The sequence below is a fragment of the Lissotriton vulgaris genome, chromosome 2_1, assembly GCF_964263255.1.
Source record: "Lissotriton vulgaris chromosome 2_1, aLisVul1.2, whole genome shotgun sequence".
Taxonomy (NCBI): Eukaryota; Metazoa; Chordata; class Amphibia; order Caudata; family Salamandridae; genus Lissotriton; species Lissotriton vulgaris.
This window is the reverse complement of record NC_141687.1, coordinates 229714746-229733225: the sequence shown is the minus strand read 5'-3', so window position 1 is coordinate 229733225 and position 18480 is coordinate 229714746. Positions and strand designations below refer to the sequence as shown.

General features: G+C 53.3%; 1 protein-coding gene across 2 annotated transcripts in view; it reads right to left on the bottom strand.

The window, feature by feature from the left end:
- The window catches only part of P2RX1 (purinergic receptor P2X 1), a 574124-nt gene that overhangs the window by 46159 nt on the left and 509485 nt on the right, over positions 1–18480 (bottom strand). For both annotated transcript variants that reach the window (XM_086954809.1, XM_086954810.1), the window contains exon 10: positions 4111–4176. In XM_086954809.1, the coding sequence (XP_086810935.1) occupies positions 4111–4176 (66 nt within the window). The remainder of the gene's footprint in view (positions 1–4110; positions 4177–18480) is intronic.

Genomic DNA, 18480 nt, shown 5'->3' with positions numbered 1-18480 from the left:
ATATTTATTGTGGTTTTCAAAGCATTTGGATAGAGCTCAGCTCATGAAAACGGATTCTAACATGATGACCTGTGACGCAGGATATCACGTCACAAGTGTCATACCCCGGCAGAAGAAAACTTTCAAAGTTGACTTTTTTATACCTGGTCCGCAATATATGAATAATTTACATTTTTGGTATTCTTTATATTGCATAAAGTTTGCAGTATTCGATCCACCATCAAACCAGTTGTACATCAAACCTGATACAACACATGATATAAACTATTCATAAGTTGAATTCAATCACTTTAAGTTCCATCTTTTCACACAATGATATTCTATAAATATTCGATGTTCCATGACTGTACATGCCACTCTGTTTCATGGAGCTCTTATACTGTGAGTGACTCCTTTACTAGTGCCATCTCAAGGATTTTTGGGACCCTGGGCATTAAATATCTTGGGCCCCTATTTGGAACAACTTTAAATTTACTATGCAATTTTAACTAACTCAAGCTTTCATGTTGCCAAACAATTTTCATGTTCAAGTGTGAGAAAAGGGGGAACACAAACACACTTGAAACATCAAACAGCCGAGCGCTTACCAGCCAAATATAGCATAAAAAAAGCATGACAATGCTAAAAATGAGCATGACAAGGCCGTTACATTTTGCACTTGGATCTAGATTTTTTTTGTCTAGTAACAATATTTTATGTGGCATTTAGGGGCCCATTGGGATGGCGGGAAGACTTTAGTCAGCCCGCCACCCTAGCGGTGCTGGGACTGGCCGCCACCGCGGAGGTCTCATTCTGCATCTTGACATTGGGGCGGGTGCTGCTATAAGCAGCACCCGCCGCAATGCCAAAGAGGAATGTGGTGGCTTGCCATGCACAACATGGCAGGCACCACGCAGTGTCTGCCACCATGTGCATGGCAGTAAAGGAGGGTATCATAGGTATCCCCCAAGTGCAGCCCCCCAGCCCCTGAGGGCCCGCAACGGTGCTGGGACTGGCCGATAGCGGTGCAGCAGTCCCGCACCACCAATAAGGATGTGACCGCCACCGTGGCTGTCACATTCCGCATCTTTGACATTGCGGCCAAAGAGGCATGTTGTGGATTGCCATGCACAAGGTGGCAGGCACCGAGCCGTGCCTGCCACCTTGGCATGGCAATAAAGGGTGGGGGGGCATGGGTATCCCCCAAGTGCAGCTCCCCACTCCCTGAGGGGCCCGCAACGGGCACCCAAAGCATTCCCCTGCCAACCTTTTTTGCCGCCCTGGAAAGGCCTCTTGAACCCTGCATCATAATATAAATGGCGGTGCCTTCTAGGCACCGCCATCATATCATGCCCCAGCTCTGCCTTGCCGGCAATCGTGACGATTGCCGACCAGCAGCAAAGCGGCGGACGGACTTCCCGGCTGCCACGGTACCCTCCACCATGATAATGTGGCGGGGGTAAATGCAGTTGGGATGGTGGGCGGATCGCCACCGCTGCGCCGGCGGTGGAGATCCGCCCGCCATTGTAATCACCCCCTTAGTGTCTACCCAGCCTGGTCTTTGTGGGTATTTTATGGTTTAGTGTCTATTATTAAAAAAGACATAGGCACCTAGTGCCTGAAATTGTAGCTTTAATGAATGATTATTTATGTTCACAAACATATCACCCTATACCTGGAAATCCTTAATTCCAGCTCCCTACCTGCCGCCTCTCCGGCTTTTTTGGAAGCACAAGCTCCTGCCCCTTCCCATTCCCTTTCCCAGTTCCCTGCCATCACCTCTACTCACCTTAGCACACTGCTGGACAAGCAAGTCCGGGTCACCATTGGACCCATGTCCCTTAAAGGTCCCTTAAAGGTCCTTAAAGACTGCAGACAGACTATCCTGCTCCCTCTGATGGAGGTCATGAATCTGGCCATTTCAGAGGGGTTTATCCCCTCTCCAGGAAACTGGCCACCGTCAAGCCTCTATTGGAAAAAACCCACCCTGGACCCTGGGATATTAAAGAACTTTCATCCCATTTCCCTTCTCCCTGCCCCTGCTCAACTTCTGGAGGCCCATCTTAATCTCCATCTGAGTGCTTTCCTCGACAGTACCAACTCCCTCGACCCCTCACAGCATGGTTTCCGTAGGGCTCACAGCACTGAGTCGGCGCTCAGAGTGGTTGTTGACAGCATCCGTTCCAAGGTCGACACCGGTCAGACCACCTTACTGGTGTTACTTGACCTTACGGCGGCCTTCGACACCCTGTCCTCTACCATTCTGGTCAGCCGACTCAGTGAGCTGGGAGTCAAGGGTTCTTCACTCAGCCTACTCACATCCTTCCTTGACCAACGGAAGCAAAGGGTTAAGCTAGGCGAGTACATGTCACCCATTAAGGCCGTGAAGTGTGGGGTCCCCCAGGGCTCCTCACTGAGCCCAACGCTTTTTAACGTCTACGTCGCTCCTCTCGCCAGGCTTATAATATCCTTTGGCTAGAAGTTCTTTCCTACGCCAACGACACGCAGATTATGGCCTCCATTTCTCAATCTGGGAGCATAACTGCTCTTAATTTTAAAAACTGCACGGAGGCGGTCACCGGATGGATGGTTAAGAACTTCCTCAAGCTGAATGGGGAGAAAACGGAGGTCCTCATTCAAAAGCGAAACCTGGTCTATAGACTGGTGGCCTTCTGTCCTTGGCGCCTGCCCCTTGCCGTCCCTTTCTGCCCGCAACCTTGAGGTCATTCTGGACACCTCCCTCTCCCTAGACAAGCAGGTCAGCAGGACTGTGTCCATCTGTTGCAATGCTCTGAGAATTTTAAGAAAAATCACTCATTATCTTTCCCCTGAGGCACGCAAAGAGGTAGCAATGGCGGTCATTGCCTCCAGACTGGACTATTGCAATGCCCTACACTTTGGCATTAGCAATGGTCTGGTCCAGCGCCTCCAGACTGTGCAGAATGCGGCTGCCCGGTTTGTTGTGGACGCCCCTAAACGCTCCTCGGGCACCGCCATCAGAAAAGACCTGCATTGGCTCCCCATGCAGGCGAGGATTAATTTCAAGGCTTTATTCCTTACACACCGTGCCCTCAATGAGTCTGGACCGGATGCTATTCACGCTCTGGTGGCCTACTACACCCCTGGTAGAGCACTCCGCTCTTCCAGTAAAAGCTTGCTTGCTGTCCCCCGCACAGCCAAGGCCAGATGGGGCGGAAGGTCCTTTCGCTTCCTTCCACCCAGACTTTGGAATACGCTCCCTAATGACCTCAAGATGATTTCTTTCCACACTTTGTTCCGCAAAGAACTCAAGACTTGGTTATTCCAAGAAGCCTATCTCTAATTACCCCCTTAGGCGATTTTTGAGCTCTCTGTTTATCATCATCAGCGCATTGATGCCTACGGGTTTAGTTGAACTATTTATAAATTTCCATTATTAATAATAATAATAATAATATGACTGGGAGGGCAAAAGATCATGTTTATGTGCCACGCCTACCCCACTAGAACTGGCCCTGCTGCCCACAGCTGCACCAGTTTACCAGTAAGGACCTCAACTTGGCTGCATGCAGATGGTGGAAAAACTCACACAGGCTTTGTTTTGTCAGGGACATTTTTGTTTATTTAAAGCAGGCAGCCCTTATCCAGTGGAAGGAGCTTGGGAAAAACTTATATAAATTGGTGGGTAAAAAATTGATTTCCTAGGTTATTCCCTATTTCAGCTTCTGAAACTCACAAAGGTGCAACCCAGAAATGACTAAGTCCCAGGAGATTGGGATTTCAAGCTGCAGTATTAGCTACTGCCCCCAGGACTTGATCTGTTATCCAATGTAATCAATAGAAATCATTGGGAGGGGGGCAGTGAGGTCTATCGGTAAATAACCTCCATAGAAATTACCAAAGCCAGTGTTGCGCATCTAAAATCATACAATCCCCATATTTTGTTAAGCATGGGTGGTTATACATATAGGCCTGAATTTACTGCACAGATAGACAAAAAACCCTGATGAGAACATTACATAAATGTAGACATCTCATTCTAATTCGTACTGTAAGATGCCCATCACAAGCCCTCGCCCGTATGACTACAAAAACAATAAAAATAATATAATTCATGGTTAGCATCATAATTAATCGTGTTTTTGCTCTCACCACTCCAAAGATGCCAATTCCGGACCCAATTGTCGTCATTGTTGGAATGATATCAAATTTACCTGCCTGAAGACAAAGAGTAAAAAAACATATTATGAAAGAAAAAACTAAATCCAAGCCAGCAATGTCACAATGTAAACTTTCTGTAGAGCAAGAAATTGTCCAGTTGCGCATTTTGAAGAAATAGAGTTCAGAGTTTTGAAGAAATTATTGTCACAGAGAGGGGCAATATGGAAATGACATTGGTATCATGGTAGTAAAATGGTTTAATTCTCAGTGCGTAATCCATAGCAATAAGGAGGTTTGCCAGGACTGGAGACCAGTCTTAAATCCACTAGAACCTCTATGTTTTATTTGCGGGGGTCTCAGGTGGCTCTACCATCAGAAACCTTTGATTAAGAGCCCTTGTACCACAGGGCTGGCGCTCTGTGTATGTTGAGAGGTCCGCCTATATTGCAGTACATTTTGCAATATGAGCAACTGCCCTGATGTGCATGGAGAAATCGTTCTGCTGATGCTTTTTTTCATTTACAGAAATAAATCTCAATTTTGGGAGAAACAAATCTGACTAATTGACAGTGCTTAGTGCTGGGAGGCATTTAAGCACAAGTTACTTACCTTCGGTAACGATATATCTGTAAGAAACAGTAGTTAGTATTAGATTCCTTACCTTAGAATATCCCTTGGCGTCAGACTGGATCCGGAAACTTTCGCGTAGCAGTACCCTTGCGCGTCGGTAGGCGTCGTCTGCGGCTCCGCTTCCGTAGTCGGCGCCGAGATGACGTCGCCTGAGTACTTAGACGCCGTCCTCGGGCGCTGATGTCAATTCTTACAAACAGCTTTTCCGCACCAGAAACGCAGACCCATGATAAAAACCAACATCGGTGCCATGAAACTAGGGCCCTGAAAGGGGATGACCTTAACCCTAGTTAATGGTTCGCAGAACGGGGAGGATGGGTGGGGCGGTAAGGAATCTAATACTAACTACTGTTTCTTATAGATATATCGTTACCGAAGGTAAGTAACTTGTGCTGTTGTGCATCTGAAAGAAACAGGTTAGTATTAGATTCCATACCTTAGAATAGATACCCCAGCAATACCAACTCCGGTTGTGGGTCTGCAAACCAAAAATCACACCAGAAAGTTCTGGAGGACGGAACGGCCAAAGAAGCCATCCCTCCGGACTTGGCTGTCCAGGCAGTAGTGTCTTGCAAACGTGTGCAGCAAGGCCCACGTAGCTGCCTGACAGATGTCCTGCAAGGAGACTCCCCGGCTCAGGGCAGTAGTAGCTGCCGTGGCCCGAGTGGAATGGGCCCTCAGCCCAACAGGAGGCTCCTTCTTAGCCAAAGAGTAGCATGCCTTGATACACAAGACGACCCACCGAGAGATGGTCTGTTTGTGCACCGCCCGTCCCTTCTTAGTGCCCACGTAACCAACAAAGAGTTGGTCATCCACCCGGAACTGGCGTGTGCGATCCAAATAGAAAGAGAGCGCACGTTTTGGGTCCAGACGGTGAAGCCGCTCTTCCTCTTTAGAGGGATGCGGAGGCGGAAAGAAGGTGGGCAAGGTGATGGACTGCCCGATGTGGAAGGCTGTGACTACCTTGGGCAGGAAAGAGGGTCTTGTCCGCAACACAACCTTGTCCGGATGGACAGAAAGGAAAGGAGTCTTGGATGAAAGAGCCTGGAGCTCACTCACTCTCCTGGCAGAGGTGATGGAAACCAGGAAAGCAGTCTTAAGGGTAAGAAGATGGAGAGAACAGTTATGAAGTGGCTCGAAGGGAGCCTACATCAGATAAGTTAGGACAAGGTTCAAGTCCCACTGAGGCATCACGAAAGGAACAGGGGGGAACATATGAGTGATGCCCTTCAAGAACCTATTTACAATCTGTGACTTGAACAAAGAAGGTTGATCAGGTAGCCTTAAGTAGGCAGAAAGGGCAGAAAGGTAGCCCTTGATAGTGCCCAGAGCAGAGCCCTGCTGGGCAAGAGAAAGAAGGAAGAAAGGGGGGCAGAGAGTGGGTCCACAGCCTTTGCTGTGCACCATGCCACAAATCTGTTCCACCTGCAGGTGTATACCTACTTTGTGGAGGGACGCCTGGCTGCCAGAATCAAATTACAAACTTCAGGAGGCAAGTCATATGGCCTCAATTATCGCCGCTCAATCTTCAAGCATGGAGGTGGAGACTGGACAGGTTCGGGTGGAGGACTGTCCCCTGCTGCTGCGACAGAAGGTCCTCCTGAAGAGGCAGACAAATCGGGGGATCGACTTACATGCTGAGTAGCTCGGGATACCAGTACCTTCGTGCCCAGTCCAGAGCCACAAGGATGACTTGGGCCCGGTCACACTTGATCTACTTCAGCACTCTTGTCAGAAGTGGTATAGGCGGAAAGGCGTACAACAGACCGCAACTTCACTCGCAACGAAAAGTGTCCTCGAGCGAGTGCCACCTTGGAAATTCAAACTCGCAGAACTGATGACATTGTGCGTTCACTTCAGTGGCGAATAGATCTAACCAAGGCTCTCACCATCTCTGAAAGAGGCCTTGCGCCACGTCCGAGCTCAGACGCCATTCGTGATCCATCATGCACCGTCGGCTGAGTTCGTCCGCCCTGGCGTTCAGAGAACCTGCCAGGTGTTGAACCACCAGGATCACGCCCTGATGTTCCAGCCACTGCCAGAGGCACAGAGCCTCCTGGCATAGAGTCCACGACCCCACCCCCTGTTTGTTGAAGTACCACATGGCGGTGGTGTTGTCCGTGAACACCTGCACTGCACTCCCCTGGACAGAGGGGAGGAATGCCTTCAGTGCAAGACGAATCGCCCGCAGCTCCAGAAGGTTGATGTGGAGCTGGGACTCTGCCGGAGACCAGAGGCCTCTGACCTCCGCCTCTCCCATGTGGCCCCCCAACCTTGGAGGGATGCGTCCGTCACAACTACATGCTCCGGTTGGGGTAGGGAGAGGGATCTGCGGCTGACCCAATCGCGGTCCGTGAGCCACCACTGCAGCTGTGTCGCAGTGCCCTCCGAGATGAGGACATTTATTTATTTATTTATTTATACAATTTTTAAAGCGCGCTGTTACCGGGCGGTGTCCTGGCGCTGAAATTATATGATTTCTCCCCTGAGTTGGTCGTTCATTTTTAAAGGTCAAAGAGCCAAGTCTTAATGTTTTTCCTGAAAGTCATCAGGTTGGCACTTTGTTTCAAGACCAGGGGCAGTTTATTCCAGATGGTGGAAGCTCCGGATATAAAACTACGTCCTCCCCATCGTGCTTTCCTGATCCGATGAGTCTTGACTAGTCCTTTGTTTGCTGATCTCAGCTGTCTACCTAGTGTGTACAGTTGGAAATGTTGTTGAAGAAAGGATGGACCTGGTCCATTCACTGCTTTGAACATCATACATAATAATTTAAACATTATACTTTTGCATATCGGGAGCCAGTGCAATTTCTTCAATTCCTGTGCGACCGATGCAAACTTAGGCAGGTCAATGATTAGTCGAACAGCTGCATTTTGCAACATTTGTAGTTTATTGAGAATCCCTTGCTGGGCTTGCAGAAAAAGGCTGTTGCAGTAATCAAGGCAGGACAGCACAAGTGATGTCACCACCGTTTTCCTGCTACTGTCTGATAAAAAAGGGACAATTTTCCTGATGGTTTTCATAATCCAATGGATGGAAGATGTTAAGGCATAGACTTGTGGCTTAAAGGATAGTTGACTGTCAATGAGAACACCTAGGTTCTTTACTTTTATTGCCGGAATGGGTGGGACTCCCATATCATGGGGCCACCATTTGGGGCTCCAGAAAGTAACATCGGCGCCGAAAAGCAGCACCTCAGTTTTTGAGGAATTCAGCTTGAGGCAATTGCCAGCCATCCATGAGCTCACTGCTGTCATACAGTCCTGAAACCTAGCCGCTATTCCTTCTTCTCTCCCCGGGAGCAGAGATACCACAATTTGTGTATCATCTGCGTAAGATGTTAGTTCGAAACCAAATGACCGAATCACCGGGGCGAGGGAGGAAACTTAAATGTTAAATAATGTGGGGCTTAGGGAGGAGCCCTGAGGGACCCCCCCCTGGGAGTTTGAAAGGTCTAGATTCAAATTCTCCCAAGGCCACCACCTGTACCCTGTCGGCTAGGAAGGATTTCAGCATACTCTAGGCTGTCCCTTCAATTCCGCAGCCTTCTAAATATACTATGGTGGACCGTGTCGAAGGCCGCGGAAAGATCAAGGACATGGTCGGACAGGTGGCTCTGATGCTGGGCCCACTGAAACTTCAGGTCCCACTGCAGAGCCCGCATCCGCCACCGGGCATGATGCACCAGAAGGATGCAGGAGGCCATCAGCCCCAGAAGCTGCAGCGTCAACCTGACCGAGACCCGGGATAAAGGCTGAAAGATCGGATTCAGAGCCTGAATATCCCGAACCCTCTGTTCGGGAGGATAAACCCAAGCGCCAAGTCGAGAACCGCTCCGATGAAGAGGAGCTTCTGAGAGGGACACAGGTGTGACTTTGGCACATTGATGGAAAACTCCAGCTGGTGCAGGACGTTGGCCGTAGTCTGGAGGTGTCTGACGACTGTCTGGGGCGAACCCGTCTTCAACAACCAGTCGTCGTGGTAGGGGAAGACTGAAACCCCTAACTTGCTCATATAAGCTGTGACCACCGCTATCATCTTCGTGAACACCCGTGGGGCGCTGGTAAGGCCGAAGGGGAGCACGGTAAACTGAAAGTGCTCGTGGCCTACCGTGAACCGCATGTAGCGCCGGTGGGGATGTAGAAATGAGCGTCCTGCAAGTCCAACGCTACCATTCAGTCTCCCGGGTCCAGGGCAGCTAAGACCTGAGCCAGTGTCAGCATCTTGAACTTCTCCTTTGGAGGAAGCCGTTGACGTTCCGCAGGTCCAAGATAGGGCGTAGGCCACCTTTGCCCTGCTTGGGTACCAGAAAGTAGAGGGAGTAACAACCACACCCTACTTCTGGCCCAGGAACGCGCTCCATGGCCCCCTTGGCCAAGAGGGCCGTAACTTCCTCTTGTAGAAGTTTCAAGTGATCCCCCGACACGAGGTGGTACTGCGGTGGCATGGCTGGAGGGGTCGCCTCGAAGGGGAGGGAGTAGCCCCTTCGGACGATTTGCAGCACCCATCTGTCCGATGTGACAATGCGCCAGTGGAGGAGGTGATGGTGAACCCTGCCCCCCACTGGCGTCACATGGGCTGGAAAGCTCGGACTAGGAGGGTTTTGAGGCGGATGCTGCAGGGGCAGGTGTGGACTGGCTTCGCCGTTGTCCCCGTCCACCGCCACAACGGTTTCCACGTCCGCCACCGCGCTGGATGGTAGTCTGTGGCCCGTGGCTGGCAGGACATGTGGGGGCGCCCCTTCCTTGGCCACGAAAGGAACGAAAAGGAAGCCGTTTGCTGGCGCGGGGCTGAGAGGCCCAAGGACTTGGCCATAGCCCTGGAGTACTTAAAGCGCTCAAGCGCATGGTCTGCCTTGTCGTCAAAGAGGCGACGGCCATCAAACGGCATGTCCATAAGGGTTTTTTGGACATCAGCCAAAAAGTTGGCAGACCTCAACCAGGCGTGGCAATGAATCGCCACCGTCGTTGCCATTGCTCTGTCCAGGGAGTCCGTGGTATCCAGCCCACACCGGATGGAATACCGTGCCGCATCTTGACCCTCCGCAAGGGCTTGGGCAGGTTTAGTCCGGGCCTCCTCCGGACATTGTGGCAGCACGCCCGCGTCCCACAGAGAGTGGGAGTAACGGCCCAAGAGGCACGCGGTATTTGCAGACCGCAACCCCAAACTCAGGGATGAGAATACCTTCTTTCCGTATTGCTCATACCTCTTGGATTCCCGATCGGGGGGAGCCATCAGGAATGCAGTCTGGGAGCTAGAGGCCTGGATGACCAGGCTATCGGGGGTGGGGTGGGTGGACAGGAAGCAAGGGTCGCTCGGAGCCGGGCGGTGGCGTCTGGCCACGTTCCTATCTACAGGCTGACCTGTAGCGGGCTTGGACCAAGTGCCCAGAAGAACGTCAGACAAGGCCTCATTAAACGGCAGCAGAGGCTCAGCCGAGCTTGCCTGTGGTTGAAGGACCTCAGTGTGGAGGTTAGTCCTCACGGCCGCGACGGGGAGCTCCAGGCCCATGGCCTTGGCCGCCCGCGTCAGCACCACACTATAGGCAGCCCCCTCCTCCGTAGCAACGGTAGGAGGGGAGACAAAACCAGTGTCTGGCGAGGTGTCCAGACCACTGGCCTCCCCTAGCTCACCTGTCCAGTCCTGATAAGAGTGGCACTCCTGTGCCAGAGGGTCCTCAGACCCCTCCCAATCCCCCTCGGCACCCATCTCCTGAAACTCAGGGCCAAAGGGTGGGGCCGAGTCATAGAAGTAGAAATCTCCCATCGGCGTCGAGAGCGGCGCCAGTCCGGCACCGGACCCGAATCGAGGGTGGGATCGGGGACAGCGCCGCCCAGAGGCGGCGCAGGAGGCGACACCCTGGAGGCCGGTGTCAGCGAGGTCGTAAGGTCGACCGGCGACGATCCGGAACCGGATCCAGCGGGAGGCTGTGGTGCCGGGACCGAAGTCAATAGCGGCTGCGGGACCGAAGCACCCAACGGCGTCGGGGCCAAAGCACCCGACCCGCTGGAGCCCCCAGTCTGGACCGCTGGGCCCAAAGGCGCCGCGGAACATGACGGAGGAGTGAGTGACCTCATGGCCATGAGGAAGGCCTCGATCTCCTCCGGCGTCGCGTTCTGCCCAGGGACCGGCAGGTATGAAGCAGGCCGCAAAGCCTGCGGCTCCGGCACAGCCGCGAGGGCGGGGTCGCCCGAAGGGTCGGGGGGAGTCGTAAGAGCGATGATGCCTCTTCGACTTCTTGTGCCACTTACCTGAGGACTTCGAGCCCGAAGACCGATGACGACTCCCGGAGCTATGATGGCTCTGACCCCGCGACCATTCCCTCGACCTCCTTTCGGACCAGGACCTCGAGCGGCGCAGGTCCGAATGCCGGAGCTCGAGCCGCTTGCTGGACCGATCCCGTCTAGCTTTGGACGTCAGGGCCCGGCAGTCGGAGCAGGTCTTGTTGTCGTGGTCGAGGCCCAGACAGTGAAGGCACCGGCGATGGGGGTCGGTAACCGACATCAGTCGGTCGCAGTCGGCGCAGGGTTTGAACCCGGGCATCCCTACCGGCACTGTCGGAGTCGATAGACTTCGAAAAAGGATCAAAAATGATCGAAAAAGTTTAGTCAAAAATTGACTAAGGGTATCACATTTTCCGGATCGGCGCTTGCTGGCGCGGAAAAAAGAAGAGCTGATGTCAGCGCGCGAGGGCGGCGTCTAAGTACTCCGGCAACGTCATCCCGGCGCCAACGACACCGACGTCAGACGCGGAGCCGCAGACGACGCCTACCGACGCGCAATGGTACTGCTTCGCAAAAGTTTCCAGATCCAGTCTGACGCCTGGGGATATTCTAAGGTAAGGAATCTAATACTAACCTGTTTCTTTCAGATCGTTTTGATGAAAGGGCTCCTGCTGTGCCAGCAGGGGCACTTTCGCCAGAATATTTTTTATATTATGTTTGTACTTGAACTGATTGTATTGCCTTTTTGGGCATGATATCAAACTGTCAATAAAACTGAAACTGAAGCCAGAACAATACCCATTGAGGTGGTGGACAGCTCCAATTATGGTGGGCAGTTGTGTGTCGGGGACAGCCCCCTGAGGCGGGCAAGCTGCTAACCCCACCTTAAATGAGCCAGTATATATTAAATGTATTCATTAACAACAACTAAAACAGAATTACCACTTCCGTTTAGACAAATGTCAAAGAATTTGTGGAAATGAATAAAATTGTTAATAAATGTAACAATCAAAAAAATATGAACGCAAATATGTTTAACCATTTATGGCAGGAAAAGAATACTCTTTTCAAGTTTCTTAACATCATGATTTGTAAATCCGTGCATGCACGACAAGAACCAGCCTGAATAGAGAGATGGCTCAATCCCTCATTTAGCACCCCGTGGGTATCTCTGGTTAGTGTGCAGTGTTAACAATGTCTCAGTAAAAAAAAGTAATGAGAATCATAAGTGTAGCTTAAATACCTCTGGCCACCCTTCTGTGAAGAAAATGTAACTGGACAGGAGGTCACAACTACAATGAGCTCCATCAGCAGTACAAGAGCACAGACACTTCTTTTTACACTAGCTCTCTTACACCAGGAAATAATATACAACCCACAGTTGCACACCACTGCTTTGGGTGGTACAGAGTTACAGTACCAACTGCCTAGAGGAACTAAGGGAGCATGGTTGGTGCTTCTGTGGAGCTTTCCCTAATAAAAAGAACCCTTTAGCAGGAAATATAAGGGGATATCTGATGCCCCCCTGGAGCGCTCCGTTTTAAAAGTGTCCTTCAATATGAACAATAAGAGAATGTTTGATATCCCTGTGGAGCACTCACTACTAACAAGCATTTGCAATGCAATAGGTCTCGCATTAGGAAAGTTTGAGCTATTGGAATTGTAAATGACAAATTTTTTAGTTAGGTTTTGTTTTTGAAAATAGCGAAATTAATAGCTTTGTCATTTACAATGCCAATAGTTATAATTTTTGCAAATGTAGCACTTGTAATGCAATATGTGTTGTATTTACGTGACTTACATGTATTGATATTACAAATAACAATGGCTTTTAATTTTTTTTACATAATTAATACTTAAATAAAAGGTATTGTAATTTATAATGGCAATAGCTTAAAGTTTTGTAAATAACTTGTGAAGATTATGTTCTGTGTCTTTTATTGTTACAAAACTCCTAGAACAGAAGTGAAATATTAACATTGTTTTGTTACATTTGTAATAAAGCTTGAAACATTGAGAGAACATATTTGAACTAGTTGTTGAATGGTTGCACAGATTGATGTTGTGGTGGCGAATGAGTGATGCGGGGTGAGGATGTGAGAGGGTGTGTGAGGGTAAGTGAGGGTGAGTCAGGGTGGGCGAGGGTGGGTGAGAGGGGGTGAGGGGGTGAGAGGGGGTGAGAGGGGGTGAGAGTGAGGGTGTGTGTGAGGGTGAGTGTGAGGGTGAAGGGGTGTGTGGGGGTGTGTGGGGGTGAGGGGGTATGTGGGGGTGAGGGGGTATGTGGGGGTGAGGGGGTATGTGGGGGTGAGGGTGAGGGGGGGTGTGTGTGAGGGTGAAGGTGTGTGCGAGGGTGAGGGTGTGTGCGAGGGTGAGGGTGTGTGTGAGGGTGAGTGAGAGAGGGTGAAGGGGTGTGAGGGTGAGTGAGGGCGTGTGGTTGAGGAGGTGTGAGGGTGTGTGAGGATGAGTGAGGCGTTGATTGTTTGAGGGTGAGTGTGTGATGGTGTGAGGGGGAGTGAGGGTTTGATGGTGTGAGGGTGATGGTGTGAGGATGCGAGAATCCATCACTCCCCCACTTTTCAGTAATATTTTCTGTTCCCCTGTTGTGTTGTGTTCGCTACCTTGTCGGTGCGCCGGGACGCTCCTTCGCTGGAGCAGCCGTGCGCAATACAAATAGCACTAACATAACATAACATAACATAACATAACATGTGAGAGGGTGGGGGATGTGAGGGTGTGTGAGGGTTGTGAGGGTGAGGGGGTTGAGGGGGTTGTGAGGGTGAGTGAGGATGAGGGGGTGAGGGTGGATGAGGGGGTGTGAGGCTGAGTGAGGGTGTGAAGGTGAGGAGTTGTGAGGGTGTGCAAGGGTGAGTGAGGGTGAGTGAGGGTGGGAGAGAGGGTGTTGAGGGGAGGTGAGGGTGTGATGGTGTGTTAGGGTGTGTGAGGATGAGGGTGTGGGGTGAGGGTGTGGGGGTGAGGGTGAGTGGGGGGAAGGGTGAGTGAGGGTGTGTGAGGGCGTGTGAGGGGGTGTGAGGGTGAGGGGGTGTGAGGTTGAGTGAGGGTGAGTGAGGGTGTGAGGGTGAGTGAGGGTGTGAGGGTGAGTGAGGGTGTGTGAGGGTGAGTGAGGGTGTGTGAGGGTGAGGGTGAGTTAGGGTGAGTGAGTATGAGGGGGTGAGGGTGGATGAGGGGGTGTGAGGCTGAGTGAGGGTGTGTAGGTGAGGAGTTGTGAGGGTGTGCGAGGGTGAGTGAGGGTGGGAGAGAGGGCGTGTGAGGGGGTGTGAGGGTGAGGGGGTGTGAGGGTGTGAGGGTGAGTGAGGGGGAGGGGATGTGAGAGGGTGGGGGGATGTGAGGGTGTGTGAGGGTTGTGAGGGGGTGAGGGGGTTGTGAGGGTGAGGGAGGATGAGGGGGTGTGAGGGTGAGGAGGTGTGAGGGTGTGCGAGGGTGAGTGAATGTGAGTGAGGGTGAGAGAGAGGGTGTGTGAGGGGAGGTGAGGGTGTGAGGATGTGTGAGGATGAGGGTGTGCGTTGAGGGTGTTGGGGTGAGAGTGAGTGGGGGTGAGAGTGAGTGGGGGTGAGGGTGAGTGAGGGCGTGTGAGTGGGTGTGAGGGGGTGTGAGGGTGTGAGGGGGTGTGAGGGTGAGGAGGTGTGTGAGGGTGTGTGAGGATAAGGGTGTGGGGGTGAGGGTGTGTGAGGGGGTGTGAGGGTGAGGAGGTGTGAGGGTGAGTGGGGGTGAGGGTGAGTGAGGGCGTGTGAGGGGGTTTGAGGGGGTGTGAGGGTGAGGGGGTGTGAGGGTGAGGAGGTGTGAGGGTGAGTGAGGGTGTGTGAGGGTGAGAGGGGGTGATGGTGACTAGGAGAAGCTGGCAGTGTAGTTCTCCGGCTCCACACCTAGTGGCACAACATCACTGAATAAAAGAGGAATGGCAGTCCACACGAGTCAATACATCGCATAATCGACCATCAAGATCCAGTGTGAGGGCCCCTGGAGCCGAACTGAAACCAAATTGGCACGCAGCCCTAACTGAGACACTGTGGGGCGCTACGGAGAATAGTAGCCCCTCGCAGTGCACTATGGATCCTACACCCTACTCACAATAAAGAGGGAAGACATTTTAACAAGTAGAGTGCATTGAAACAGCACTTAAAGTGCAGAAGGCATGTGAGATGCATTAATCCCCGGCAGAGAGCGCTAAGAATGACCCGTGACGGCCGCTGCGACTCAGACACACCGTGTAGCATCCAGCATCGATCACAATAGCAGGAGCTGCACTCAGAGCGTCACCTACCTTACAAGCCCCCCCCCCCCTCCCCTCCCCCTCGTGCAATGCCCTGGGTGCAAAGTACGCACAGCTCTCACTGGCATCACGGCGAGTAAACACGGCGGTACATACACTATAATACAATCCTCGCACGGACTTTGCAGGAATCTAGCCGGATGTAGCTCGAGAAAGCGCCTAGAGTCGAGGCTTGGGGTGACTGGCACACAGTTCACTGTCGGTGAGTGGACTGGAGAGCTGAGCTTCAGGGCAGCATAGGGCGTGTAGGGGCACCCCACTCAGGCATCAATGCAGGGTTGGAGGGGGCGGGGGGGGGGGGGGGGTAAACATCCTTAAATTAATCTGCGAGGTGGCAGCCGCTTCTAAAACTTATTTGACGTCACGGGACAGCTCTTGTGCAAGCACAGGGCCAAAGTCCAATAAAGAGCTGCATTTGAAACCAGACGCGCCCACGGAGTGGCTGCTAGGGGAGGAGCAGTGCCCGGGCCCTGCCGCAGTGCCCACGGAGTGGCTGCTAGGGGAGGAGCAGTGCCCGGGACCGGCCGCAGTGCCCACGGAGTGGCTGCTAGGGAAGGAGCAGTGCCCGGGACCGGCCGCAGTGCCCACGGAGTGGCTAGGGGAGGAGCAGTGCCCGGGACCGGCCGCAGTGCCCACGGAGTGGCTGCTAGGGGAGGAGCAGTGCCCGGGCTCGGCCGCAGTGCCCACGGAGTGGCTGCTAGGGGAGGAGCAGTGCCCGGGACCGGCCGCAGTGCCCACGGAGTGGCTGCTAGGGGAGGAGCAGTGCCCGGGCCCTGCCGCAGTGCCCACGGAGTGGCTGCTAGGGGAGGAGCAGTGCTTGGGCCCTGCCGCAGTGCCCACGGAGTGGCTGCTAGGGGAGGAGCAGTGCCCGGGCCCTGTCGCAGTGCCCACGGAGTGGCTGCTAGGGGAGGAGCAGTGCCCGGGACCGGCCGCAGTGCCCACGGAGTGGCTGCTAGGGGAGGAGCAGTGCCCACGGAGTGGCTGCAGTGCCCACGGAGTGGCTGCTAGGGGAGGAGCAGTGCCCGGGCCCTGCCGCAGTGCCCACGGAGTGGCAGCTAGGGGAGGAGCAGTGCTTGGGCCCTGCCGCAGTGCCCACGGAGTGGCTGCTAGGGGAGGAGCAGTGCCCGGGACCGGCCGCAGTGCCCACGGAGCGGCTGCTAGGGGAGGAGCAGTGCCCGGGACCAGCCGCAGTGCCCACGGAGTGGCTGCTAGGGGAGGAGCACTGCCCGGGCCCTGCCGCAGTGCCCACGGAGTGGCTGCTAGGGGAGGAGCAGTGCTTGGGCCCTGCCGCAGTGCCCACGGAGTGGCTGCTAGGGGAGGAGCAGTGCCCGGGCCCTGTCGCAGTGCCCACGGAGTGGCTGCTAGGGGAGGAGCAGTGCCCGGGACCGGCCGCAGTGCCCACGGAGTGGCTGCTAGGGGAGGAGCAGTGCCCACGGAGTGGCTGCAGTGCCCACGGAGTGGCTGCTAGGGGAGGAGCAGTGCCCGGGCCCTGCCGCAGTGCCCACGGAGTGTCTGCTAGGGGAGGAGCAGTGCCCGGGCCCTGCCCTAGTGCCCACGGAGCGGCTGCTAGGGGAGGAGCAGTGCCCGGGCCCTGCCGCAGTGCCCAGAAACCATCAAGTGACGACACGTGGCAAAGGTCTTTCAGTGGAAGCAATTTTTAAATATTCAAAGCATTTTTCTCCTTTAAAATGTGTGTCCATCACCAGACGAAAGACAAAAAATAGCAACCAGACTCAACTGCCCTTGAAATGTAAATGTGGCACTACAAAGGAATGAAATATCTCCCTGCTGAGTGTTTAACTTGTACACAACGCGAGGTCATGCACAGCCCACTTCTGCCAAAGAATAAAAAAAACCACACGAGGCGTGTTGCTCTCGAGCCGTGAACCAACAGAAGAGAAGCGCATATTCATGCAGCTAAGAGGCCGGAACTTGGAACGCATACATGAGGGCTCACCCCAAATACCGAGAAGCCCAAAAGAATATTTCACTCACGAGGACATGTAAAGATTGCGCGATGTACGGCACAGAATTAAGCGCTTCGACGCCTCGTCAGGGGTAGTAAGCGCTACATAAATGCAATTCCAATGTGATTGCGCCACCTTGCCATAGTGTGAAGTCGTCTGTGCTCCTATCATTCAAGTGACAATGAAGCGCGTCATTGGAACCCACTACAGGGTGTGACTGTTGTCACTGCGCAGAGCACGCCTGCTCTGTGGGGCCAACGGACCATGAAGTCACCACTGCATGGCAGCACTGTATATTCGTCAGCGGCGCTCACTTGCCACCACCTATGAGGCGGATGATTCTCCTCGTGTGTTCCCGCCTAGCTCGGCCCGCAAACCCTCGGGGGCAGGGTTCAATGGCACACCTCTGCCGACTGCAGCCCCTCAACACCTGGCCCACGAGGGCTGCGCAGCCAAGGACGCTGCAGCAATCAGCATCACGGCCATTCATGACCTCAGCACATGGCCTCTAGTGAGCATCCGCGCGTCCTTGTCTACGGCGTTCTCCCTGCCAGGTATCAGCATCCCCCGTGCAAATCTGGTGGCCCATCGCCATAAGATATATAGCCCCTTGCCAACCCTGCTTCCCTTATACAAGCACCAGCAACCCGTGCCAAGACATGCATCCAGTAGCTGACCCTAGCAGCCCTTTCCACCAGAAGCACTAGCAGCTACATTTTTATAACATGAGCAATGCTAAATATTATACAAAGGTAGTAACTTACAGTGTGCTCCGCTGCCTTTGAAACTCCTCATTAACTAGGTTTTGTTTTCTCACAGCCAGGCAAAGGGACAGAAGTTACATCAAATAACATGACGCAACAAGTTGTATATGATTTGGCTGCCTCCTGCCTTAGTTTCTTGGTAACAAATGAGCCATGTCAGTTTCTTTCAGTCGATTAAAAAAAAAAAGGGACTGCGCATCGGAGTGCCGCCGCGCTGCCCGCGGCGACCCGGAAGCTCTTGGCCGGCCGGCGAATCAGGTCGCGGCCGACCGGAAGTCCCGCCTCCCGAGGTCCGCGAGCCCGATTGAGAAGAGGAGACGAGCCGCGCCGCGCCGTGAGGAGCCCGCCGGAAGAGCGCAGTCGGTGAGTGGGGCCCAGGGCTGAAGTGAAGTGCGTGCGTGCCTGTGTGTATGCCTGGGAGGGGAGGGGGGGAGTGTGTGTGTGTGCGCGCGTGCGTGACTGTGTGTGATTGAGCCTGTATGTGT